This window comes from Phaethon aethereus, assembly GCF_964289735.1.
Source record: "Phaethon aethereus genome assembly, chromosome: 23".
In the NCBI taxonomy this organism is placed as follows: Eukaryota; Metazoa; Chordata; class Aves; order Phaethontiformes; family Phaethontidae; genus Phaethon; species Phaethon aethereus.
The window spans coordinates 4,818,121-4,845,061 of NC_138599.1; the positions used below are offsets into that span (position 1 = coordinate 4,818,121).

The 26,941-nt window shown below is 55.5% G+C and overlaps 1 protein-coding gene across 1 annotated transcript in view; it reads left to right on the plus strand.

Moving 5' to 3' along the window:
• Positions 1-1,493: 1,493 nt before the first annotated feature.
• LOC309412969 (opioid-binding protein/cell adhesion molecule homolog) overlaps positions 1,494-26,941 on the plus strand; it is a gene marked incomplete at its 5' end in the record, with an annotated part of 293,967 nt that continues 268,519 nt past the window's right edge. Inside the window, one exon of the mRNA XM_082010027.1 lies at positions 1,494-1,554. Coding sequence (XP_081866153.1) covers positions 1,494-1,554 — 61 coding nt within the window. The remainder of the gene's footprint in view (positions 1,555-26,941) is intronic.

The following is a 26,941-nucleotide window of genomic DNA, read 5'->3' on the forward strand; positions in this document are numbered from 1 at the left end:
GTTTAATTTGTCTTTAAGCATTAAAAAATGCTTACAGTTTACTTTTGACAGAGCTGCAATGCCATGAAATAGGAAACATTTTTGTTGTTCAGAAAACGTCAAAAATAAGTGTTATTTCTTTTGGAAACTTATCTCGCAACCTTTTTTTTTTTTTTTTTTTTTTTTGGCAATGCAGCAAACTCAAGCCCTAGCTGGCAAATGCTTGGATCTGGGGGTGGCTGTGGGAGGGGGGACGTGGCCCTGCCGTGGAATATCTCTCTGGCCAGCCTGGGTCAGCTGTCCCGGCCGTGTCCCCCCCAGCTTCCCGTGCACCCCCAGCCCTCTCGCTGGCCGGCCGGCAGGAGAAGCTGGACAGTCCTTGACTGCTCAGCAGCAACTGAAAACATCAGGACATGATCAACATTTTTTCATCCCAAATCGAAAGCACGGTCTCATACCAGCTTCCGTGAAGAAAATTAACTCTATCCCAGCTGAAACCAGGACACAGGGGCAGCCGGCAGGGAGGCGGAAAGCTGGGTCCGATGCCCGGCGCTGGGGATGCTGTGGGCTTGGCGGGGGCGTGGGAACGTGGAGGGGGGGTTTGGGGGAAAGCAGGGACCGGGGGGGAAACCGTGGCAGCCTGGAAGGAGAGGATTGCATTAGAGAGCCTGCGGGAACACTCCTTGGCCTGGGTGGGAAGGGGACAGTTTTGGGTAGGGGGGCTGCAGGAGCAGGTACCTTGGGCTCAGCGTCCTTTTGGGGCTCTGTCAGCCGGCTGAAGGGAGAATACACGGCTCTGGTTGGGATGCACGGAGGGTACTGCTGCTCGCTTCCAGAGATTTTGTGCGGAAAACACCCACTCATGCTAAAAAGCTTAGGCTGCTTGCCGGTTTGCTTCTCTCGGCAGCGGGCAGAGCTGCCGGTGGCTCGCCACGGAGGGGGCCCCACGCCGCAGAGCCCGCAGAGGGGCAGGGGGGAGCCAAGGGGCTGGAACCTGTGGCTGCCCCACTGGCCAGCCCCAGCTGGGGGCAAAAAATTTCCGAGTCCTTTTGCACGAGGGGTCAGTGGGACGGTGCCTGCTGCCGTGCCGGGCTGCTCCCCTCATCCCGAGCACCGCTGCCAGCCGGTGCCGGGAGGGATGCTCGGGGGGTCGGTGCCCACGTTTAACTCCCCGGCTGCAGAGCGAGACCCGCAGAAGAGCGGGTGTGCGTGTGTCAGTCAGCATCTCGAACCAATGGGTGCCTGGTAGGAGGTCTGCTTTCCAGCGTGCACGCACCGAGCCCGGTGCTCCTTCTGCTAGTTGTGTGCGCGTGTGTGTGCGTGCGTGTGCAAGGCGAAACCGGAGGCACTGACTGCCTGCTCCCGTCTCTCTCTCTCTCTCTAGCCCGCTAACTCAGTCTCCCTCCCTCTGCAAACAGTGGATTTAAACCTGCTCAGAATTCAGCGCAGACGAAAGCAGCGGCGGCAGCAGCAAGCAGCAAGCAAATCAGCCGCTAGCCTACCGCAGCTCCAAGATGTACCATCCTGCCTGCTGGGTCGTCTTCACGGCCACCGCTGCCCTGCTCTTCATCCCAGGTAGCGCAAAAGGCTTTTTCTCCGGGGGATGGGATGGCATCGGCTCGCAGGGTGGGAAAGCCGAGCGGCGTGCGCGCGTGGGGGACCCGGGCTCGATGCACATTGCGCACGAACGCACGCATGCAGGCAGGCAGCGAGTGGCTCTGCAGCAGGGAATTGCCGAGTGCGCCCAGGCAGCGGGGTTCGAACGGCCGTGCCCGTCCCCCGCGGCAGGGCTGGCCCCCCGGCCGGGCACCGCGCCACGCGCACCCGAGTGGCGCCGGCACCTGCGGCAGAGGTGGCCGGGATTACATGGCAGCTCCCGGGCTGGGCAGAGTCCGTCCCCTCGGGCATCGCCTGGCTGTAAATGATGGGGCCACGGAGCCTTCTCCACCTTCAAAGTTGGGTACCTCCCGCGTCCCCCATCTCTCCGGAGCCGTCGCGCTATTCCCCGTGCTCCCCCTCATCCCTGCTTCCCTGCTTGCTGCCGGGCAAACTCGGGGGCCTGCCTCTCGCTCCCTTTTGCGACGTGAAAACGAACCCCTCGATCCGGGCACCCACCGGGGCTGCGGCGAAGGTGCCGCAACCTCCATGAGCTGAGCAGGTGGTTCCCAAAATGTGGGTTGGCCTCGTCCCCATGGCTTGCCGCGGGAGGATGAGGGGGGCTGATGCCGGGCTTTGGCTCCGGTGCTGGCTCCATGATGATTATGGGCGGGGGGGTCGCGGCGGGGCAGCGAGCGCAGCCCTGCGCTGCATCCGTGGGGAGGGAGCGATGGGGGCGGGCGGCGGAGCTGCGTGCCGAGGGGGAAGAAGTCACCGGCATTTTTTTGACGATGATGTGCACTTTTAGCAGCTGAAAAGATTCGGGTCCCTGTGCAAGGAGATGGGGACTGGGTGTCGAGGCTCAGATCCGATCTTAACCCAACGTGTGTTTTTCACGACTGTCAGTGAGAATTATGCTGGACTCGGGAGGGCCGGGAAGAGGCACGGCTATAATTTCAGCAGCTTTCCATGGTTTAGTTACAGCGCTTTGCTGCGCAGGGCTGGCGTGTGTGGGAAGAGGATGAGGCTGGCGGCGGCGAGGTTAGCTGTGTCACAGTTGGAAAACAGCTCTTTCCACAGCTGTGACGAACACGAGGGGTCTCGGGCTAAAACTTGCTTGCGCAGAGGCTCGTGCCGCGGGAACACACGCGTCCCGTGGCAGAGCGATGCCATGCCGTAGCCCGAGCGGTCAGCGGGTACAAGAGCTGCTGCCACGGGGCTGAGTACCAGCGATGCTCCGTGGGATTGTGGGGGTCCCGGGGAGGCCAGCGCTGTCCCCTGGGGCGTGCGTCGGCTGGTCGAGGAGCGCCGGTGGAGGACCTCTGACGGCAGTGCCTCCAGCCCTTCAGCAGTGCCTTCAGCCACAGTGGTGCACCTATGGCTTAGCAGGCGAGCGCAAGAAGGATGACGCGGCTGCGTGAGCTGCCCCACTTTGCCAAATGCAAGGGGGTTTTTAACTGGAAATATTATCTTGAGCGAGATAAGGCTGGTGCGGGGCAGCTCGCCTCACCAGCACTGTGCCGGGCAGAGCGCTGGTTCTTTCACCCTCTTGCTAGACGAGGCTCCTCTGGGTTGAAATTGCAAAGAAATGGATGCTGGGCAGCCGTGCAGGTCAAATGGGAGGACGTGTGACACTTGATGGGCTGTCATCAAGGTGTCCTTAGGCTGTAGGAGCTGGCAGAGACCTGGCACGGAGCAGTCGCGGTTTGCTGGTGGCTTGCTGCCGTTCCCTCGGGACGTGGTCGTTTGGCCCAAGGGCTGGGCTTGCTCTGACATCCGTGTGTGCCAGGGAAGGGGCGATATCTGCTCTGGCCCTGAGGGTCCCCGAGCCAAACCAGCCCCGGACTTTGCCCAGCTGAGCTCAGCCACTAAATCCATCAGGCTGAAACCCGCTGCCTGCACTAGAGGACGGAAAAACTCCAGTGTGCTGGGCTGGCTGCTTGGTGCTTTGCCTTCCTGCCCCACACCCCCACTTTCTGCCTCGAACCACGGGTTTTGAACGTCTCCTCTCCTTTTTATTTTTTTATTTTATTTTTACGTGGCTTGCAGAGGCTGGATGTTTTCCCTCTCTGCCCCCAACCTGGCTGCAGCACTGGTTTCAGGCGCGGTTTCACTGCCGTGGGTGTAACACAAGTCACGTTGGCAAAGTCTCCCTGGATGGCAGCCGGTGCAGCGGGGAGTCGAACGGTCCCTGCTGACCCTCGGAGCCTGCACCTTCCTGGAGTGATTTTTTTTTGGGGGGGGGGAGCTGTTTATTATTTGCAAGCGCAATCCCACGTGTTTTATGCAGGTGATGCTCTCCTGGGATATGCAGAAGCTGTTTGTGAAGAGCAAACTCTTTCCCTCTCCGTTTTTATCCGAATCCTGCGGGAGTTTCACATGGGATGGTTAAAGTGAGAAGGGAACCTGCTTTTAGAAGGTGTAATTAGAGTGAAGGGAAACATCACAACTTGAAGGCTCCTGCAGAAAATAGCATCGCAAAGTTATTATTAGCTATAATAGCTTATTTGCCATTTTTTTTCCTCTTTTTCTCGTTCCCACTTCTGTTCTTGCCCCCCCTTCTTACTTGTGTTAGGAGAGATGAGTTTTTCCCATCGGGGCTCATGTCTCTCGTTACCAATTTACTCTTGTGGAATCTAAAGACACGTAAGGTTAATGTAGTAATGAAACCCTGACCCCTCTGGTCATAGTTAGCGTCTTACTCTGCAGCTTTTTATTTCTTTATAAGACAAGTTTCCATCCAAAATAATTCAGAAGGCTTAATGCTGTTGTCATCTGGTGCCTTGGGGGAGGCGGGTTCCTGGACATCGGTTGCTCTTTGAGGTGGGCTCTGTCTGGTGGGAAGGATGCTGAGGATTTTTAATGAGCCCAGCACTGCAGGGTGGGGAGGCGGAGTGGGTAATTTAATTGTCAAGCCATTGGCAAACGCTTTGAACTGCTGGGCATTTCGGGTGCTGTTGTTTTGAGATGTACCCGGGTGGGCTGTGCTGTGCTGGAGAATGAATTTGGGGCAGGGGGGAGTATATTCGGCTCGTCTGCAGTTACGGTGCGACATCGTGGCTCTACAGGTGGCAAAAATCAATGCACATCAGCTTCTTCAGACATTTATATTGCCGCCTTTGCTGGCTTGGCAAAATGACTTGTCATGGCAGCGGCTCCTTGCAGAGGAGCGGTGCAGGGCAGGGCGAGATGGATGATCCCCTTTCTCACTGCTCCTGGGCATCAGGGTCAAGATAAAGCTTGCAGGGTCGCCCAGAGCTCTGCCCATCACCCCGTGCACCCAGGACCCGCTTTCTGCGTCCCGCTGGAGACTCTGCCTGTGCAACCCCCCCTCACCTCCCCTGCCTCCTCCTCGCTTGGGCGAGGTAAATCTGGTCTAAAGTTAAGAAAAACGGACATTAGGGGAGTTAAAAAGGCCTTTCCGTGCCTTCCTAGTGTGGAGCCCCTGCTATGGGACCATGCCTTTCCCGCTGCCACCACCGCCTGTGACACGGCTGTCACCCCTCTGCGGGGGGAGATGCCGGGCCGGTGGAGGGCCGCCGATCCCGGTGACTAAGCCCAAGAATAAGTACCTGGAGCACATTAGTTCCGCTTTAGTGTCATTTCAATACGAGCGTGAGGGACTTAAAGGGATTTTCTGTGCTCTGCCAAAGGCTGGGGGTAGTGGCGTCGATCTGTCAATCCGTCGTCGGTCAGAGGTGCTGGGAAAGACCGAGGTCCCAGCAGGGCCAGCGTCAGCCCAAAACCGCTGCCCGGTCCTTCCTCTGCCCGAGGCTTGGGCTGTATCTTCCCTGTCGGAGGTCGGTTCCTCCGTCCCCTGGCTCCTGGGATGGGGGAAGGCTGGTGTCGGCCGTCCAGAGGACGTTTTGTTTCGGCTGGTGAGGAAGACGAGAGCCGCGCTCGCTCTCGTTCCCGAACGGCGTGGGAGGGAGCGTGACGGCAGGTCGGGCACGCGCCGCTACCGCCCGTGCAAATCCCCGCCACGCAGGTTTTCAGAACGATTTGCTCCGGGGGCTGCGGGTTTTGGGGCCGGTGGCTCCGGCGGCTGCCTTCCAGGTTGCCCCGAAGCGGCGAACTTTGCTTTGCGTTTTCCAGCAGCTTCTTTTTGACAGCACCTCCTTCGTGCGTTCGCCACTTGCAGACGGTCGGGTGGAGGAGCTTTTGCTGGTGCGAAAAACTGAAAAACTGAAAAAGGAGAAGCATTTCAAAGGCACTGATGGGAGCTGGGTGCCTTAACTGGTGCCTTTGAAAACCTTCCCCAAAGGCTTGAATATTTGGTTATGGCGAATTTCGAGCTGCATAAACAGCTGTGTTCGTATTTTACACTTGAACATGCAATTTGAAGTTTGCGCTCCGCTTGGTTAGAAGCCGAAGTGGCGGGGCGAGGAGCGGGGAAGGAGGCAGTGGCGGAGCTCGGCACGTTCGGAGGTGCGGGGAGCAGGGTACCCGGGAGGATCCCTTGCTGCAGTCAGGCGGGGGATACAGGAGACTTGTGTTTTGTTTGGTTTTTTTTCTGTGATGTCCTCCATGAACCTGTGGTCAGCCTGGGCTTTGCAGCCCTATCCTTCTCCTACCCCCAGTTAGGAAAAACCAGACAGTGATCCCCGTCCCTTCTTACCTTGTGGCCTGAGCATCCCCTGAGATGCTCTCGGCTGCTGGCGAGTGCAGGATGGGGAATGATCTCAGCTGTCACACTTCTCCTTTTTATTTAAACTTTAAAATAACAACAGCTCTGCAGCAAATCTCCTTGCGCCCTCGTCATCGCTCCCTTTCCCTAATGAAGGGGTGGTACTTAAATTGCCAATGCTGCAACGGCGCATACAGAGGTGGCTTTGACACTTGCTTGCTCAGTGGGTGGGTTTTTCCAAGGAACTCCTCTTCATTTCATGCTTAGAGGAAAGAGACACTTTCCTGCCTGCTTCTCAAAAGCTCTGGGACTGCATTATCACCCTCGAAGGGTGACCAAGCAGGGTGGCTTGCTAGGTCTAGGGAGGTGGGAATGGCAGGGGATGCATCGCCCTTGTGAACCGATGGTTGCATGAGCCCAGGTATCGTGGGGTCCGGCTGAGCGGCACCTTGGAGCTGGTGGGCTCTCCCTCTAGTCCTGGCTTAGGGTTACAGAACGTGAGATGGTGGAGGGCAGTGGTTTGGGGCGTTGGTCTGAGTTGCATGGAGGTGGTGGGCTTCTCCTGGCAGGGCCAAGGGAAGAGTGTTTTGCAGAGGAGGTGTCTCTTCAAGATCATCTGGAGCAGGGAGTGGTTGCATGGACGCAGCAAGCAGGGACTGTGGTTTCAGAGGCTTTCTGGAAAGGAGACCTGGTGCTTCTCACAGATCTTGTGTCCTGGATATATCTCCATGGGCTGAGGTTCCTGGGTGGACACATCAGCCTTGGGCACCAAGGCTCAGCTAGCCGAAGAGACCCGTCGGTGCACCAGTGTCGAGAGCAGCCTTCCTGGGAGGAGCCATTTTAGGGAAGCCAGACCTGTTGCCTGTGCGGCAGAGTCATGTGCGCGCCGAACACGTGTGAGATGAGGCAAGGAAGGGGGGAAAAAGAAGAATTATTTTTAGATTTACTTTTCTGTGAATTCAGCGCTAGTGAAAAGTGCTGGATTGACAGCTCTGGAGACTGAAGCGGACTGCAAGCCACAAGGAAGGGGTAGCCTGGCAAACCTTCCTGCGAGCTCCATCCCTCAGGATGGGATGCTGGGACCAGACCTCATCGGCTCAGGCTGTCTAGACAGCAAAATCACAGGGGGTGGTCAGTTGGGTTGGCTGGAGCTGGTGCACTGGTGGGGTTTTGCACAGAGGATACGGGCTCCCTGGGGGACAAGCTGGGGTTACCTGTGTTTGATGTGGCTTCGTCCTTCATGGCTCACCCCATGGTGAGCTCCTCAGGGCTCCTCAGCCACATGAGGACCATCTAAGCCTGCAGCAGGAGGACTTGGGCTTCCGCCGTTTCTACTGACCAAATTGCCCAGGTGCATTTCTTCCCACGCTCCTTGCAGAGCATGGAAGAAGAGGTCTTCACATGGGGCTTTGGACCTTCAGAGCAGCTCCGAACCGGTGGGACTCGGGGGGACCCGGCTGCCTGTGCCCCGCGACGTGCTCTGCGAGCAGCGTTCCTCCGCTCTCCACCTGCCAGCCCATCGCCTCCTCTCGCCCAACTGCTTGCTTACTTCTGGCTTTTGTTTCCTGGACTTGTTGCTATGCATGCGGCGTCTGGAAGGAGCTCCAGCAAATATAGGCCACACTTTGATTGTTCAGCAAGCTGGAAAATGATGATTATAATTTTTGACAGAAGGGAAGGAGGGGGAAGGAGATCTCCGGGTTTTCAAATCTGCTCTGTCATAAGCAGGATCTTGCAAGGGCCTTCTGATGACTTCTCCTGCCCCAAAGGAAATGGCGTTTGCATAGCAAGAGAGATTAGAGGAAGAATTCCTCTCTTTACAAGGACAAACCAACGCTTCTTTCACCAAACCTTCCACCTTGTGCGGCGGTCCTGTCACAGCGCATGAGAGAAATGCCGTTGGTGTTGTCCGGTAATCGGATGGGAAGCATCCGAGAGAAGCCTGGATGCCGCTAAAAAAACCCCAACCCCATCCCCGTTAGGGCAGCGCACGAGCTCCTTAAAGCCATTCATGCATTTCATTTAGTGGCGTCGGCTAATTCCCACTTTAATTTTTTTTGTTGTTGTTTATTTTAATGCGATCGCTTCTAATGAGGCTAATGACATTTAGTCTCCATGGCGGCGCATTTTAATTTGGTCACCGAAATGTCAGCATGAGGCAGCTGCCTCCTATCTGCCCGCGACAAAAGGCACCGCAGACAAAGGGGCTCTGTCCCCGGCCGTCCCTCGTCCTCCTTATCTCCTGCCTCCCGGGGACGGGCCAGGACGTTTGGCAAAGCCACCCTCCCGCCGTCCCCTCCTCTGCTGGCACCAGGGGAGCGGGCTCGGCCGCCAAACGCTGCCAGGATGAAAGGCGAGGGCTGCCGGAAACTCAACCTTTTGAGGCGAGCCAGCGTGACGTAATTAATCAGGTGTCAAAACCTCTAAGCAAAGTTAGCTTTTATCGGTAGGGAAATCTGTCAAATCAGTCGTTCTGCTGCCTGCGGTGCTTTTCTCTCTCTTTCTGCCCATACATCTACCTTGCCACCTCACCTTTCCCTGGCTGGGGTGGCGACCTCCTGGAGCCAGGTGGGACCTTCCAGCTTGCAGAGCGTGGAGCAACATCTCCTGGCCCTCACCGGAGCCGACGGCAGGGCGGGTGCTGCGGGACGAAGCGGCGCGGGCACTCGTCAGCCCCTTTGCTGCAGTGCCATGGGCATCACGGGGCTGGGAATGGGGCGGCGGGGCGGGCGCCGGGGTGGGAGGTCTGTGAAAGTGGACGTAGGCATTGGCAGAGGAGGTCACATGCCGCGGGATGAACTTGGAGAAGGCTCTGGTGCGAAGTTGGGGTGTCAGGAGCAGCCGAAAACCCACGGGAGGCGGCGCTGGGGTTGCAGGTGACTGTGCTGGAGAGGTGGCAGCTTCTCTGCGTTGTGTTGTGCTCGAGTCCTCTCCAGATGTTGAACCTTAGAAGCCTGAGCGTTTTGCTTAGGAATGAGTCCTTTTTTCTGCAATCTGGGCCCAAATGCGGCTGAATTTGGTCTGTTCTCCTTTGATCTGTTCCTCCCTCTCCATTCTATGTACCAGGAATGGATGAAGATTAAAGTTTGCAGCTTCTGAGCAAACTAGGTTGCTCATCACTGCATGATACCCAATTACCTGCTGATACCTCAGGAGTGAGAAGGTATTGATCCCGCTTGGATTTGAACTTGTTGAACCAAAGAGTCTGGGTATTTCAGATTCGTTGCTTAGGACATGCCATTTCCTTCAGGAATCAAAGCGCGATGCAGGCTGCCGTGGTCCTCAGAGCTGATGGGAGGTGGGTCTGTTGTCTCTGCCACATGGGAAATGACCAATAAGTGATAAATAACAGCATCTGTACCCTCCACATTACAGGAGGGATGTAGATGTGATGACTTTTGTGATGTGCATGAGGAATATCTCTATTTTACTGAAAATGAGTCCCCAGAAGCTGATTTTTTTCCCCCACGTGGGTGGTTTTCCGTGCCCTCCCTGCACGCCATCTCTTCGTGAGCACCGCAGAATTGCCACTGACGGCATCCCCTGTGTCTGCCTTCCTCCTGTCTTCTGCTGCCTGTTGTGTTCCCAACCCAAAATAGCCTATCAACCCAAAACAAAACCAAACATTTCCCCAAAACTACGTGGGGAGAAGAGGCCTGAGGGACTGGATCGAAACATTTATTACTGAAATGCCTTGGTATCAGTGGTTGTTTCTAGTAGATCTTAAAACACCTCACGGAGAAGAGAAATTCCGTTGTCCGTTTTTACAGACAGGGAAGCCAAGGAATAAAGAGGGGAAGACGACTTGCCCAAGGCATGTGCAAGAGACGTGTGTCCTCGCTGTAGCTCCAAATCTGAAGCGGAGGTTTCTACACATTTTTCCTTGTGAAACACAGGAGAAAATCTGTGAGATCGATACATTTGGGTCCTAAAATTCCTGTGCTGAGCTGACACGGAGCTGGAGCATCACAGGGCTCTTGGGCTTGCGCTTAATGTGGCGGTCGGAGTAACTGATGCTCTGGTTAGTGTCACCGGCAGGAGAGGCTGTACCACGCTTCAGGTAGTGATGTGTGGAGGTAGGCAAACGCAAAATCATGATTAGGAAGAGACTTAGTCTGGCTTTGTGAGTCGAGAGGCACCCTCTGCTCCTCTTGAAGTCGGTGGCAGGTCAGAGTGTGCTTGACCCCCTTGCCCTTTCGCCTCTCGCCTCTACCTGGCTTCCCCCACGCTCTGAGAGTGAAGATTTCTGAGGTGAAACCAGGAGTTGAACAGAGAACAAATTCTCAAGCACGCTCTTCACTCAACCCTTGGGCTCCAAACGGAAACACTCTTTGCAGTTTAACGGAGAGCGCGCATTTGTCCTGGCGATGCCTGGCCTGCATCTGCTTCGTGTGCTGCTCCGAGGCTGCTCGTTGATGCCTTTGCCAGCCTTTCCGTATCCTCGGGATACTTTATCTTTATAAAGTAGCAATAAGTGGACAGTATAATATATTTCACTTTTAATAAGGTGTTGCCAGTTGCACACACTCCACAGAGCAATTAGTGTCAAAAGCAGCTAAGCAATGGCGGGGAGCCGTAATTCGACTGTTTACCGGGTTGGAGGATTTATGGGCAGGCGTTGGGGGGAGCCGCGGTCGCAGTTTGGCTGGAGATACGGGAGGTGCTGCGCGCTGGCTTGAAAACCACGTGCCTCCGAGCTGTTGAGAGTCCTGCCAAGTCCTGGTAACTCTTGAGAGAGAGGACCAAATGAGCCACTGCTTCATTTTGGTGGCCCCCCAGCTCCGAGGCTTGGGAGGACGCCTCTGAAAGGGGATGCTGAGCCTGCTCAGACGTGCAGTTGCCCAAAATGCAGGCGGGGAAGCCCTGTTTGCTCTTTGTGCGTCGGCCTGGATGTCAAAGCTTTGCGGTGTGAGGTTGTTCTCGTCGGGGAAGGGTCGCATCCGGATTGAAGGGAGACTCTGGGCTTGGTTGGTACGTGGGTGTTGAGCTGATGGAGGTGGAGACAGGGCTGGAGAAGGGGAGTTTTCAGGTCTCGGGGAGGCTTCTCTGCATCCTTCCAGCCCATGAAATACCTGGAAGCATCCCGAGCTGATGGGGGACCATACTCGGCGCTGCTTTGCGTGACAGTAACCCCCTTTTCTATCCCAGCCATCTAAGACTTCTTGCTTGAGCTTTAATTTTTTTTTAGCATCGGGGCACGTTGGGCAAAGAGCTTCAGTGAGCTCAGCCCAGGGAGGTGCTTGTCTCTGCCTCCTTCCCATGAGCTGAACATCCCCTGCTTTTGTCTGGGGACTCTCTGATCATCGCAGGTTGTACTGTGCAGCAGGAAGGCAGCTTTTATGAAGACTGTCCGCGCGTTGATGTCCCTGCCGAGGCCGTCAGCTACGCGATCCTGCCAGAGCCCTCCTGCCCAGATCTAACCAGGCTCACGCTGGCGCTTGGGGTGTGGATTTCCAGAGGCTCGGCCCAGCAGTCCCTGGCTGGGAATAGCTTGGTGGGTGGACAAAAGGCGGCGTTACTCTAAAGAAGTGGTGTGGATGGAGGTTCCGCCGTGCCTGAGGGTACGGGTCGGGCTGCAGATGCTGCAGATTCAATCCAGCTTGGATCCGCTGCGGGGAAGCAAACTCAGTCTGTGTCTGAAATCAGCCCGTTGGGGAACGCACGTGAAAGCGCCGGCGTGCAGCCGCTAACGGAGCGAGGCGTGATGCCAGGGATGGGTTTGGCATCCCGGGTGCCCGGGTGCCGTCGGCTCTGCGCACCTCATCCCGCACCTCTGGCAGCGCTCGCCATTCCAGCCCCCGGGGCAGCCCCGCTCCCCAGGCGAAGCCTTCGCCTTCTCCCACATAGGCAACAGCCGAAGCATTTGGTTTCTGGAGCGAGCGCAGGCAATACTTCTGAGCCCGCGCCCCTGTCTGCTCCCCCTTTCCCACCCCCTGTTTCTCAGCTCAATAAAGTCCCGGTTTCTTGGGTTTGTTCTCCGAATTGAAAGCCTTCCATTTTCACACCTCTGTAATTGGTGCTATCTGTTGAGAGAAACTCTGCAACTCCAGCCAGCCAAGGTCAGGAGGAGCTGAATTGAATTAAAAGGAGCAGAAATTGGTTCGAGGTGGGCAGAGGGCCGTGGGGAGAACTATGCAATTTCTCTCCTCGGGGCTCCTGATGAGCAGAGCGAGCGGCAGCTTCCCATCTCAGTCCGCGGGGGGCTGACATCGGCCCACCCACACCTTAATCTGCACACCGAGGTGGGCACCTCTCAATTGAAAACAAGGAAATGAAACCCAGCATCTCCTCCTTTTATCTGGTCAGCGGGACGGGGCTCTGCTCCTGGTTCCTTGGCTAGGATGCTGACAACTGTCACTGAAATGACCTTGCGGTGATTAAATACGGCAAGAAATGATGTTTTTAATAAAAAACTAAAGCTGTGATACAAGCTGATGGTTAGGAGATTTCAGATGCCGTGCGCTAATCCTACCTGTAACTCAAACTCAGGTGGAAAAACCCCAGTGCTGTCGGACTGAGTTAAGGGTGAGCATCCTGCTGCTGGGATCAGAGTTCCCCAGTCTCTGCTGGCTTAAGTTGGCGTAAAACCGGAGCAACTTCAGCCAAAGCCGGTGGGTCGATATAGCCCTGTGGTAGAGCTATGGCTGGAGAGCCTGCTGGGATGTGCCGTGGTGTGCAGTTGTCTTAGGGGAATAGGTGTGATGCTTATAGCTCTTACAGAGCTGCTTGGTATTTTCCCACTTTTTTTTTTTTTTCCCCTTTCCCCTTCACTCAATGAATGTATATGAACACTCTTTGCTTGGCTCCGGAAAGTTTTCTTGTCTTGAGGATGCTGTTTCCAGGAACAGGAGGAGACCCATCCAAGGAAGGGAGTGCTGTGATCTCCAGTCCCCGCTCTGCCTTTATCCTTCAGCCCACGCAGAGTCTCTCTTCCCCAGGCCAGGCTGGGCTGGCTTTCTCTTTTGGAGCTCTTCTACTGGGCGTATAATTAGCATTTGTAAGAGATTTGGCCCCAGGTCTTCCCCGGCCCAGCTAAATGTCCTTGGCTCTTCAGAAATAGAGCCGCTCTCGCTTTGGTGCTGGCTTGGTGAGTATTCAGAGCAGAGTGGCTCCAACAGGACAGCGCAGAAAGGGGGAGATGTTTCAAATGGTGAAATTTCAGGCAACAAGGCAACAATTTTCCACCCACTTCTGAGCTGGAGCGAAGCCCTTCCAGTCTCTCTTTCTCTCGCTCCCCAGCTGGGCTGGCACCGGGGATGTGCCGTTTATTAGGAGCAGCAAGAAGGCACGTGGCCAAGGTAGCCTTGGAGGATGCCAAAGGCGGTACCCCGGCTGCCCAGCTGCTTGGAGGATGTGCTTGGAGGACGTCCCCAGCCCCATTTTTCCCCCCAAAGGACTCGGTGCTTGTGGCCTCGCTGTGCCCTGCTCCCATCCTCGGGCAGGAGCGGAGCCGCTGGCACGGCTGCAGCCGGCAGAGCGCCCTGCGGCCGCCCTGGGCCCCCGCTCTGCCTCTCTCGTAATTTATACAAGAGCAAGCCGATGTTCCCTTTTAAATTGACAAAGGCAGAGAATGGAGCCCGGGAAGCCCTCTGACCCCGGAGCCCCGGTCCATGAAAATTACAGGCGCTGTACAGCGCGTTTCCTCTTGATGTACTTGCAGTGGGGAGATGCTGGTTAATTTGCCAGGACTCAGAGGTGACCCGGGTTTAATAAAGAGGATTAATGGATTTGAGCTAAAGGTCTCGGCTGTTTTGAGCTGATAGCCTTCTCCTTCGAAGACGTTACGGCGAGGCACGGCTCAGGCTCTTGCGCGGGGAGGTGGAGGCGGCTTAAAGGAGCGCGCTGCTGCATCGGCAGTGATTTCCTGGGGGTTAATTAGCAAAGCCAGGTACCCCGACCCCGTCTCCCCGGGCACGGGCAGCGCTGCTGCGAGGCTGCCAACCTGCCCTGTCTCCTGCCTGTCATCGCTGCCTGCGGCGACGGCGGCGGAGCAGGGAGGCTGGCACTGCTCCGGGATGTCCCAGGGCATATAATTTAAGCTGCGGTGCCGTCCAGCCAGCGCATCCCTATGGCAGTGCTGACCTTACCGAGACGAGTTTGCGTCTCGTACCGCGTCTGGCGGTGCTTCCCGCAACGATTTACACTTTTCCCTGGCCCCTCGGGGGCAGAGGCAGGGTTTTGGGGGTGGGTACACCAGGCGTGGAGCCCCGGAGCGGCGGAGGAGATGGTTTGGCTCAGGGGCTGGGTGCCTGAGCATTGTCACAGCCGGGTGTAGGGGTGTAGGTAGGATGGAGAGGGAGATTCTTGCTTGGGGAGGAAGAGGAGGATGCACACGTGAGGGGTGGCAGGGCTGAGCACCGGCTCAGGGGTGGGCAGGAGCTGCACGAGGGCAGTTTGTCTCAGCAGATCCGTGCTGCCCTCCCTGCGGGCAAGCTCCTACGTGCCGTTCTCGTAAGGGTTGACGACAGCCCTGTGAGAACGATCCCACGGGGCTGTCAAAACTCGTAGCAGGAGTGATAGGCTGCCAGCGGCCGTGATGGGGAAAAGGCTGAGCCGCTGCATTACCCCCCTGCTCTGCCTTCTCTCTTAATGTTCCTAGCACTCAGAGAGCAATGAATTCCCTGCAGCATCCCGCTCCCTGGCCCCGGAGTCTCTGGCGATATTCCCGTAATAAGCAAGTGGAGTACTTTGGATGGGAGCAGCGAGGGACTGGGCCACATTCCCTGCCAGGAAAATGCATGCACGATCAATGCAATCAACTTACCCTTCAGGTCCTTTTTGGGTTGGATGGAAGAGATGCTCTGACTGAAACCCATTTATTGAGTAGAGAAGGTGCAATGAAATTACAAGCTGTAGCTTTTACCAGCTCCTGGCTTCTGCCTTGTCTTTTTCTTCTCCAACAGCATGCCTAGTGTTATTGAAGCATTATTTTCTTAAAACCCCATTTCTTCTCTTTTCAGAAGGGGAGGTAAGCACACAGCAACTCAGCCTTTGCCAACCATGGGTAGCAGCGTTCAACAGGAGATCCCTGCGCGGAGCTGGGTCATCTCTAAACTGTTATTTATATCTCTAGGGCTGGACGCTGACCTCTCTTACCTTGGCGCTCATCAGGGAAATCCAAACGAACGATTTCCTTGCAGAGCTGAGCACGAGGTCAGTGCCGAAGCCATTTGCACTCTCCTCCCAATGAATCCCACAGCTCCTTAGGATGGGAGCGAAGGTATTAAATGTATCCTGGAGAAATTAAGTACAGGAGCCTGAATGAATGATTCAGCAAATGCACTTGAATGCGATGCTCTGTTACGATGGATCCTGACGCGGGGCTGGATCGCAGCTCCAGCTGGAAACCCCGGAGGGAGTTTGTAGGGATGTGTGTGGCTGCACAAACCCCGAGCATCGTTACGAATGAAGTCAAATTCTGTCCATCCAAGCGTGTGTTTTGGTCACTTCGGGCTGATACTGGCTTTTTTTTTTTTTGGTCTGGAAGCTGTGTGACTCATGGGGAATTTTTCCTTTTATAATCAGGCCTATTTCCGAGTTGCTGCTGAAATGAAAAAAAGAAAAAAAGAGAAATCATGAGTTTGCTGTCATTTAATCTCTTGTGCTGCTCCTAATAACCAGCCACCACAGAGCTCGGTGCGCTAGCCTGTCCGGCAAATAATCTTTAGTGCTCACAAGTGGATGTGAAAAGCAACTTTGGAGCCAGGGCAGGTGCTTTCCCTGGAGCTGAGCCCCGCACCGCGCCGCCCGGGGGTGCCGCAGTGGGGACCCCCCCTCCCCGGGGCAGCGGGGTCTTGCAAACGAGCCGGGCTGCAACGGAGCTGTTGCCTTAATGCATTCAGCCGGCCGCGTCCGCGCTGCTGCCTGCAATTTATACCCGAGATCGTCAGGTATTATTTAGCTCGGCCTCGGAGATTAGAAACGTGGGAAGGAGCGGGGCGCAGCGTCCCCAGCTCCGGCGCTCGCCTGGGAAGCGAACGGAGCGGCTCCACGGTCCGACCCTCCGGCCCCGCGCCGCCGCCGCCGCTTTTCCCGGGCTAGCTCTCATCCCGGGCATCAGGCCTAGCGTGAAATTGCTGTTCACCCCTGCAGCAGGAGATTTAATTATCATTAGCTTAGCTTGCATAGCTCCACGTGGTGTCGTGCAGCTGCGAGTTTATCTGGGCCGTTTAAAAATCCAGCTGCAAAATATCTATTTTTTTTCCCCCTCTCCCTGTGTTTTTATTCCTTCCCTCTTACAGCATCTTTGCTATCCTGTAATATTTTAGGCTACTTGGGCAGCCCGTGACCACGGTGCATACTCGAAGGAGGAAGATGCGTATTTCAAGGCGACTTGCAGCCAGGCAGCAGTAGCAACCTGTAGGCATGTTGAAAAAACGCAAGTCCCGTTCCCAGGGCTTGGGCAGGTTTTGCAGTATTTGATGTTTATTTTATAGCCTTGCACTTACACTGGGAAAAAAAAAAGTCAGAAGCGTTCAGAAATCGCCTTGTTCTTGCTGGCAGGAGTCGGGGTCGTGGAGGGTGTGGGAGGAAGGGGAGATGTCCCAGAGGAATTTTCCTCTCTGGGCTGGAAAAGCCAAACTCCCCGAATTGCCTGAATTTTCAGGCTTTTTTCAGGACGCCGGCAGCCTGCGCCATGGGCTGGCAAAAACCCAGCCCAATCTCTCCACGAAACCGCTGCCTTTTAGCAGAGGTTTGTTTGCATCAAGGAGTTTCCAGAAAACTTTCTTTTTTAACACCCAATTGTTTTTTTCCCCCACCGGAAAACCACTTTTGCTGGGAAATCCCAGGCAGGTCCTCGTCCTTTGGGCCAAATCCCTGGCACGGTGACCATTTCCCATGGCTTTTCCCATCCCTTCCCCGCTCGCCCCACCCAGCCCTCGAAGCCGCTTTCCCCCCATTGCCAATAAAGGCAAACAAAAATTAAATCTATAATTATCATTACTAATTCCACTTAATTAGTCACAAGCCAGCAGCCAAATTGGCTTTCTCATAATTATCAGATAAGCAGTAAGCACATCTCATAGATTATAATTAACACTGCTTAATTAAAATCTAATATACATACACCCTTTCCTCAACATACGCCTAACTGGGTTCACAAACAGAGGGGGTGTGAAGCCCCCCCATGCCTATTGCTCCCCCAAAGGTTCTTTTGATGCCACTTCTGTGTTAAGTCGCTGGCGGGATGCTCTTCTTCGTTTGCTTTAAAACACCTTGGCTCCAAAAAAGGCGTCTCCCTGACGCGTGATGAACTCACGCAAGATACTTCCCCGACTTAACTGATTTTTATTATTATTATTGCTCCGGCTGTGACCTCTCCATAATCCCCCGTCTACGCTGGGCTCTGCAATGATAAAGCAGCTTGAATAAATTACGCTTTCAAAGGTGAAGGCCGGATTTTGGCGCTGAGCTCTGGAAATTGATGACTCTCTTATTTCCTTCTTATTTTGCTGAGCGGGGTCAGGGAGAGGCTCTAAGGCTGCGGTGAAGCCTCGTGCGTCGAGGGAAGCTCTTGCCCTTGCTTGCACCCTCCCTGGCCATTTATTTCTCCGTACAAGATGCTCCCGCTGACCCCTTTCCCATGGGGACGGCAGCCGTGGGGTGCAAGGAGGACCTTGGTACCCTCCGGGGCTTGGATGAGGAGGATGACGCTCGCAGGCGAGAGCCCGCGCGCCGCGGTCCCCGCGCGGGGGGGGCCTTTAGCTCCGCTTTCCCTGCGTTTGGTGGGAGCGGTTGTGGGTGGGAAACCAGGGTCTGAGCCAGCTCCGCCGCCCCTGGGGACCGCTGCCTGCCCGGGCGTCACGAGGAGCCACCGAGGCGTCGGTGTCCCCGTGCGGGTGGCCTGGAGCGGCGACCTGTGCGTCGGCGGCCGGCGCCGCTGCTGCCCCAGTCCGACTGCATCCGACTTACATCCCCAGTAACTGCATCTTGCTCCCAGGTCGCCCTGCCATAGCCGTGCCTGCCCTTTGCAGAGAAGCTCTCGCCTATTTGGCTGCCTCGGAAAAGCAGAAACTACTGATAGTGCTGATTATTAATTAGATCATTTGCCTGCCAGTTTTTGCTGAGCTAATATCTGACTGGTGAGTTGATTCACTGTGGGAGATTTAACAAAATGTGATTTCCGTCGGAGAGATGCTGAGCTGAGCTTCTTGCAGCCGGGGTGGAGCGAGGCTTCTTCTCCAGGGCTTAATCCCAGCGAGGGCTCCCGGCTGCGATGCCGGGGCCGGAGACCCCTCCTCTCTGCAGGGCAAGAGACGGGGGCATCGCCGGTCCTTGGGGACCGGGGGGCTTCCGGCTCCCGAGCATCGCGGCTGTGGGCGATGCAAGGGCATCCCGCCGCGCCGTGATGCGAGCTAATCTCGAAAGGCCTTTAATGCGGCGGCTGCGGAAAGTAAAGGCTTGGCACGTGTTCTGGTGTCGGGGGAGGATTTGCGGATTAGGGATGTGTAATTGTATGTAGTGCATGACAAAACAAAATAAGTGGCAAAAAGAACTCAGTCGTATTAAGAATTCAAAGCAAGCGTTAAGCTTTTTTTTATATTAAGGAAAAAAAAGAAGCGAGCAAAATATGCGAGGCAAAATCCCCTTTCCTCTCTGCAGCCTTCGCCCTGTGCTCTCCCCCTCCGCTCTTGCCCGCCGCGATGGGATGCGGCCGGGGTGCGGGTGCTGGGGGATGAGGGATGCTCGCAGAGAGAGGGGCCAACCGCTTCCGAAAACCTTTCCTAGCCAGGTGCCAGGCTGGGATGGATTTGCTAGCCCGGGATAGATGCACGTTTGGAAAACGAAGGCGAAACGTGGCCGGGGGCTTCCTGGCTGGTTTTCCCAGCGATGGAGCAGCAGCCAGGTGCCTTGAGCCGGTGGCGTGGTGCAAAGCCGGCGGCAGGAGGGGCTCGGCTGCCCCCCGGTCCCCGCCGTCCCCGCCGCCGTGCCGTCGAGCGCCTCAGCAACCGGTTGCTCGCGAGCTTTTCGCTAGACCGTGCGAGGCAGCTGTATGCTTTTTTCCGTGGGGATTTCTCGCCATCAAAAGATCTTCCCAGATTAAGTAAATAATTTCACATTAGCTTAATTAAGTCTAATAGACTCATTAGTTCACTCTTCGTGCACGTTCCCAAGGGAGCGATGGCCGGGAACCGTGAAGAGTTGCTGCAGGGAAATCCTGTGGCATCTCGAAGGCAGGCGCCGGCAGCGGGGAACTCTGCTCTTGGTTGAAGGTTGAGCTCCAGGAGGTTCAGGAGTTAAAAATTCACATCCTCGTGGTGGCTTGAATCACGGGCAGGTCTTTGCTGCCCAGAGTGCTGCTGGATTTTGGGCTGGCTGGTGGCTCAGGTGCGGCCGTGTTGGTGGGTGCAGTGTCCCAAGCAGGAGCATGGTCTGGACCATCCCCTGGTGTCACCACAGCCTCCCCATGCTCGGGGATACCTTGACCTGCTTTGAACACGGTAGCACCACGAGACCAGTCTGGCAGTCCCGTGAGGTCAGACTTTGGGGTGAATTTTTGGATGCTTTTGCAGCACTTTTGTTGCTTCTACCTGATGCTGGCTCCCACGAAACCACGAGGTTCCTCAGCCCACCCTGCTCAGAAGCATGGAGAAGAGGAGGGGGGCCCGATCCGGTGGGAGGGCTTGGATGGTCCCTCTGGCTGCTGCACGGGACGGCGGGTTGTGGCAGGAGCGGCTCCTGGATGGTGCTTTTCCCAAAGCCCTCCGCAGACGGAGGGCACGGAGCGACTGGTAGAGGACGGATGTTGAGCCGAGCAGCAGATGTGTGGGGAAAAAGGCTGCGGCTTCCCTGAGCAGAAGGTGATGGGGAAGCGGAAGAGCTGGTGGAAGCTAAAATGTACGTGTGTGTGCGGGCGCTCGCCGGGGGAGGGAGGGTACCTGCTGGCAGTAGGGGAGGATTTTGGCTTTTCTGTTACCTGCCTTCCCGGTGGCGTGTGACACTGACGCTGCGGTGCACGGGACGTTTTTATGACGCGTTTTAAAGTTACGTCAAGGGCACTGAGAGCATATGGATAGGTGACCTCTTTTGGCATTTGCATAAATCTAAATAAATAAAAAAAATTGAGAGAGGAAGGCAGGGATCTGCGGATCTCTTCATTCTAGCGGCGTGTTCCTATCTGCTGCAGGCAATGCTGAGGAGCGGAAAGCACGGAAGAGAGAGGTAGACATCTGGTTTCCCTTTCAAAAGCGTTGCCCGTTCTTTCTTTGTAAAGAAATTATTGTATTTAAAGCTAATACTCACCTCTTGTACCAGCGGAAGAGCAGAGATAGGTGGATAGATCAGAGGGCAGTGGATTGTACATATAAATAGGAGTTAATTTTCTGACTCTTCGGGGAAGCAAAACCCAGCCGAGAGCTGTGGGTCGGGGCGTCCCGGCGGTGTTTTGCCTTCAAAAGCAGCGTGAGAGGTGCCCGTCGCGGCCGGAGGGCTGCTGCAGCGCGGCGTGCCGTCCTCTCGTCCGCGGGGCAGAGGGGCAGGGTTGAACGGAGAGCCGGCAGCATCCCTCGGGAATCGGAGGGGAGACTTGGGTTACCCTTGTGGTTTTGAGACTTGAGCCTCCGGATGCTGCCCGTAGCACTTCTCTCACGGCACGGCGTGACTCCGGATGGGCAGCGGGGTTTGGCCCCGGCCGTGGACCGACTCCGGCAGGGATGGGGAATGGGAAGGGAATAGATTGAAACACAAAATATACGCAGCAGGAACCAGCTGGAGCCAGTGGAAACCTCAAACGTATACCTGTAGAAGCAGAACACAGCGTTTCATTTGTTTTGTTTTATTTCAGAAGAAAAATCTTCACAGCCCAAACTGTCACTTTGGAAATAATTCGTGGCTGAGGATTTCAACACCCACTCCAATGATATTTTATTCTGACCCTAAACAAAATCAATAGCTTTTTTTTCCCTCCTCCTTTTTCTTCTTCCTTGAGAAAACAGTATTTTTCAGCTCAGTGGAAGAAGAAAATAGATTCTGCCCAGTGTTGTTAAAAAGATATTATAACCAGTGTCTCTGGAAGTGTAAAAAGTACATGATCTAATATGTCTGAAGCAATTTTGAAAGGCTGCTTTATTTAGGATAATGGAGAAGCAGCAGTAAACCTCATAATCTTCCCGGATAAAGCGTACAGCAGGAGGTTTCAGAGCCGCAGCTTTCTGCCCTGGCTTCTTTTCTCACCCGCCAGAGCCAGGGCTCAGTGCCGGATGGAGCGCGGCGAGGTGGTGGTACCCACCGGCAGCCGGCTCGGGGGCACCGGCCGGGTCACGCTGGGGGGCTGGGGGGGTCCTGCCTTGGGTCTGTAAAGCCCCTGTGGAGGGAAGGGGGGGCTCTGGGCTGCAGGAGCATCTCTGGGAGGGTTTAGGGCAGCGGGGACACGGCGGGGTGTCTCTGGCACCGATGCCGCGTCTTTTCATGTTTCCAACCTCTGAAAGCGGAGAGGAGCCCTCAGCGATATTGTTCCGTCGGTCGCCCTCCTCGGAATTACATAAAATCTTGTTTGTCAGAAGGGAGGCAAAAAAAAAAAAAAAAAAAAAGAGTCGTCTGGTGAATTTGAAAATAAATTATAAATTATTTTTTTAATAAATTATGAATAAATTTTCTCTGTCAGGATTTAAGACTCTCTGCTCTGATCAAAAAGTTTCCGAGTGTGTTCTCTCCCCGCTTACTCAAATGTAGATGTGTGCGTTTCTGCTCCTGATTTTATTCTATTTTATTTTGATGAATTTTTTACTCCACCACCAACAAATACGTTGTTTGTTCTTGACGGGCACCGAGGGAGAAAACTTTTGAAATCCTGCTCAAACACTTCACTTGCAATCAGGGTGTGCGCTCCGAGGATGCTCTGTGCCGCCGGGGAGCGGGAGGAGGCGGTGGGGAAGGGGGAGCAGGGGAAACGAGAGGATGGAGCTGGTGCAAACTGGGTTTCATGTGTACCCCCGGCCCTGATGCTAGCAGAGGTTGCTTGAGGTGGGAAAGCAGTTTCTTGACGGTCTTTCCAAAGGTCTGAGGTCTAAATCCTTGGAAGGAATGAGACCCGGAGAGTGGTGCCACCTCACTGCGTGGTTTGCGTCCTCACAGCTCGGTGCCCAAGCTGTCAAGGGTCTGGGTTTTGCCAGGCTCCGGCTCTGCTCTGGTTTTGCTGCTCGGGTGCGGGTAGGGACGCGGTGCTTTCCTCCGCGGCCGCCCAAGCCGCTTTCCTGCTGCCCAGCAGCACGTCCTTGGGCCGTTCCTCGGGCTGGATAAGAGGGACTTTATTAGCCTTCCCTCCAGAGGATGACAGGGGCAATCACTCTTGTAGATTTTAATTAAAATGTTTAATTAAGCACAGTTCTAGCAGGCAGAAAAGTTGATGCTGATCCTGGCCGAGTCCCCAGACTCGGAGTTAGCGGAGGCGGGGGAGAGGGGGAGATGGGCGCGGGGGAGATACATTAAGCTGCCCGTCGGTAGCGTTACCGAACTGCTGTTAAGAGCGTGCAGGAAGGGCAGGAGACGGCTGCGGGCACGGGGACACGTGCGTGTGCTGGCTATCGAGCTCTCTCTGGTGCCAGTGAGAAGGGAATGGCAGCTGCCTTGGATCTCCTGCCGCTGTAGGCTGGCTCTTCGCTTCCTTCATAGCGGTGGCTCATCTTCTTCAGCCGGAGGTGCTCGGCCACCCCCAGGCCCCTCTCGGCAGCTCTCCTACTCAGCTGCTCCCTTCCCAGCCGGTACCGGTGCATGGGATCGTTCTGTCCCACGTGCTGAGCGTGGCACTCTTCCTTGCTTAACGTGGTAGATGCTCTTCAATATGCTGAACAACGCAGCTACTCCCATAAAAACAAAACCCTGAAGTGTGTTGAGGTTTGTAAAACTCATTTCCCATGTGGAAGTCCCAGGGACAACAGTGCCTGAAGTGGCAGAAGAACCAAGGCAGCGTCTGGACTATTTGGCTACTGTTAATTGTACCAGGGCAAAGAGAAGATCAGCAAGACCAGACCTGTCTGAGCTGGGTTTGAACTCTTTTCGCCCATTGCCTTGGATGCCCAGGTCTTCCATGCGAGTACATCCATGGCTTGAAGAAAAAGCGTCAGAAGCCGGTTCCTGAAATAGACAGTGGGGAAGAAAGGAGGGAGAAAAAAAAAAATCAGTGCAACGTACAGCCCTTCTCCAGGGAGCAATTACCAGCCCGAGAAAAAGCTGTTAGTGCTCCGCTCCCTTAAACGCCTTTCCATGTGTGAGCATCCCCTGCAGCCCCCTTCCCGCTGGCCCCCTGGGAAGGGGGGAAGCCTGGGAAGGGGCCACCCAGCTCCTCCAGAAACCTCCCCAGAGAGCGGGGCCAGCGGCGTGGAGGCCAGGAAAGCCCCATGTCTGTTAACTTCATTAATACCTAGTAGGATTCAAGCCATTTTCTGTATTTCTAAGTGTTGTCCCTTTGACAGATACTCTTTGACCTCACATACCATTAAAGCTCCATCTCCTTCTTTCAAGCTTTGGGGAGGGGATGCTCCCTGGAAGGTTGGGCTTCAGGACTCCTGTGTTACCAGCTGTGGGGTGAGTTCTCGATTTGAGGGTGGTAGTTGTAACTTCAGGGCTGGTGGCCAGGACTATTGAGAAGCTGAGAAGCTTCTTAATAATGATAGTAGTAATGATAATGATGATGATGATAATAATAATAGTAATACATGAGAAGCTGAGATTGCAGAGGAATGGGAGGACCGAGAGGACAGGAGTTACCAACTGGAGAGCGATGTGTTATCCAGTTAACACCTCGCGGAGCTGGGGAGTGCTTAGCTCTGGCTAGCAGGAGCCCCAGGATGAGTGGCCGAGGGTTTTACAGCTAGTGGTTCGGTGTGAAAAGCCAGGGTTCACCCTGAGTTGAGGAGGCAAACTGCCATCACCGCTTCCCTGGTTAGCACGGGCACCGAGGTCAGCCTTCTCCATCTCAGAGGCAAGCTCCTCTGCTTCCTCTCGCCGTGGCGATCGCTGACGAGTTTATTTCTCTGATTAATGAACTCTGCAAATTAACCTCCACGCTGCTCTATAATTGCTATTAAGGCTTCAAAAATCACTTAAGCGTTTCCGGCGCTCGTGAGCCCATTCTGTTCGGCTGGCCAGCATGCCGTACTGATCGCAGGGAGATAGAGCCCGTTTCCTGACCTCCACGTTTACAATTAATTATTGCATTCAGCACCCAAATTACCCCCGGTCTCCACGTGCTCAGCTTTATCTCTCTGCACACACAGGCTTGGCTTTTAATTAAAGGCCCTTCAAATTAAATGAAAACAAATTCAATTATTGCCTCTTGTTGGAACAGCTCACCGCAGACTCCTGACTATACTTCTGCGGAGAACCTGGGGAGCGCTGGTCTCCCATAATCCAGTCTCACTAAATTTGCCTGGTCTGCTATTTTCCTTATCATCAGTGGAGCTGTTCTCTCGCCACCAGGTCGGGTGTGGGCTTGACTTGCAGAGGAAGCTGAGTTTTACGTGGTATTGCTCTCTCTCGTCTGAATCTTCATATCATTGCCCTTCAAGGAGAAGATGCTCTTGCATGCTGTGGAGGGGTGGGACCATCATCGTTAGTCTTCATTTGGGCTGCAGTGGAAGGTAGAGGACCCCAAAAATGGGGGTTTGGCTGCCTTTGGTGCTGGCTACCCAACTGCCAGGAGGTGGGACGGTCCCTCGCCCAAGGGGACCGTAGCGTTCAGAACTGTACGTTCGAGCGTGGAGTCCTTCCAGCCCCAGGTCTTCTCAAAGGGGGAAGCGTCTCATGGGAACAAGGGCAAAGATTTTCCAGAAGCGTTGTGACTTGCATTACTGTAGTTGGGAAAGCATAATGAGTTAGCGTTATTTCCGACGGCCTTCGGTGTGGCAAAAAACAAGTGGCTGAGAAGGTTGGACACCTCGGGAGAGCTTGAATCAAACAGGAGCTCTTGGCTGGAGATGAGCCTCATTTAACCCAGATGGTGCCTTCTAACCCTTAGCTGCTTTTTCCAGTGGTGTTCTTGCCTCCCCGCTCCACCTGCAGCCCTCCACCCAGGGTTTCTTAGCTAGCAAAGTGTCTGTCTGTCCCACACTCTAACGATCCCCTAAAAAAATCCTTGTTCATCTTCCGTGTGAAGGAGAGCGAGACAATGTGGCTCACGCACCGCTCTGCCAAGGCGTTTGGTCCCGGTTATTTTTTTTTTCTCCCTTTGCGGAGTTTGTGCCATCATCTGTGCTGGCAGGAGCTGGCAGGAGGGACCAGCTCCAGCCTCGCTGATGCGGAGGGGGGAAACCGTCCAGCGCATGGAGGAGGGGAAAACCAAAGTCACCAAGCGTGCCCAAAATACAGAACGATAATTAATGACTGGGGTAAGACTCTCCGGTGGTGTAAATTAGCAAAAGCTCCGTAGCGTTCTGCCAAGTAACATCAGTGGATGATCAGCCTCATTAGCTTCACCCAGGGAAGACCCTTCCCCGGCTCGCAGGGGCTGCCCGGTGAGGGCACGGGTGCCGGGCAGCAATGCCACGCGCGGCTGAGTCGGAGGGATGCTCTGCCAGCACGGTTCAAAAAGCACCGGCCTGTGCTTTCCGGAGCAGCCAAACTCCTCATAACTCTCCCGCTGTGCCGAGCCCCTCCGTGTGCCGCTCTGCATGGTAATAACACGAGATGATATTGCTCTTCAAAAGGCCGCCGTGATCTCTTTTATTTTGCTCGCAGCCAAGCGCCGCTGCCCGGCGGTGACTGAAGGTTAGGCTGCCGTGACTGCCCGCGCCCCGTCCCGAGGGCAGCCTGCCCGCTGCCCCGTGCCGGCGCTCGGCTCTCCCCTTCCTCTGGGCTCCGCTGGGAGCTTTCCCCGTGTCCCTTGCTCACGGCCGAGCTCTCCGCTCGCTCGTGATGCGATGTCACCTGGGCCACCGCGGTGACATCTCTTTTCCCCGGTCTGCGCTGGGCGAGGACGGAGGGCGGCAGCCCCTCCTTCCCACCCGAATTGGGCTGCGCGCTGGCAGGCGGGATGCTTCCCGCATCCAGCCTCAGCTTGGGCTAGGGAGCGTCCTGCGGCACCTCCGCAGAGGCTGCAAGTTTTGCTTTTCTTGCCCAGCTCTCCTGCCTCTGACCGGTGCAAAGGCATCGCGGTGACACGAGCGACCTGCTTGGCTTTCCAGTCCGAGGCGGGCTGCGGCTGGCTCCGCTCGCTCCGGCTGGCTCCGCTCGCTCCGGGGAGAGGGAGACGCTCCTGTAAATGACCCCATCGCGTACACGGGCTCTGTCCCTCTGCGCAACCGCTGCAAGGGGTGGAGGGGGAGGCAGAGCCCGTGGGAGCGGGGAGATTCAAGCGCCCGGAGGAAGGGGAGGCAGAGGAGAGGGTCTGAGAGACGGGAGGAGAGGCGGTGCGGGTGGATGCATGGGAGGGGACTGGAGAGGAGCAAGCCCCGGAGAGCTGGAGCAAGCTCATCCTGCTTGCCCGCGGGGTGCCTGGGCTGAGCAAGGCGGCTCTGCTGGCATTTAATTTGCTGCTGGACGCTGTGTCCTGTGCCTCGGATGCCTCGGAGCAGGGAGGGTTCAAAGCCAGGCATCGTTTTGTGGTGCATTTTTTGGGGATTTTTTTCGGCTGCCGCCCAGCGTTTAAACGATTATTAGTCTAGAGCTGTCGTGGAGGATTTTCTGCTTCTGTTCACGAGTTCCCCCTTGCTGCACAAACACTCTGGTGGCGAACTGATTTTCTCTGTGATGTTCCCACGGCCGCCGAGATGTCAGCTCGGCGTCCGGGGTATTGCAATGAAT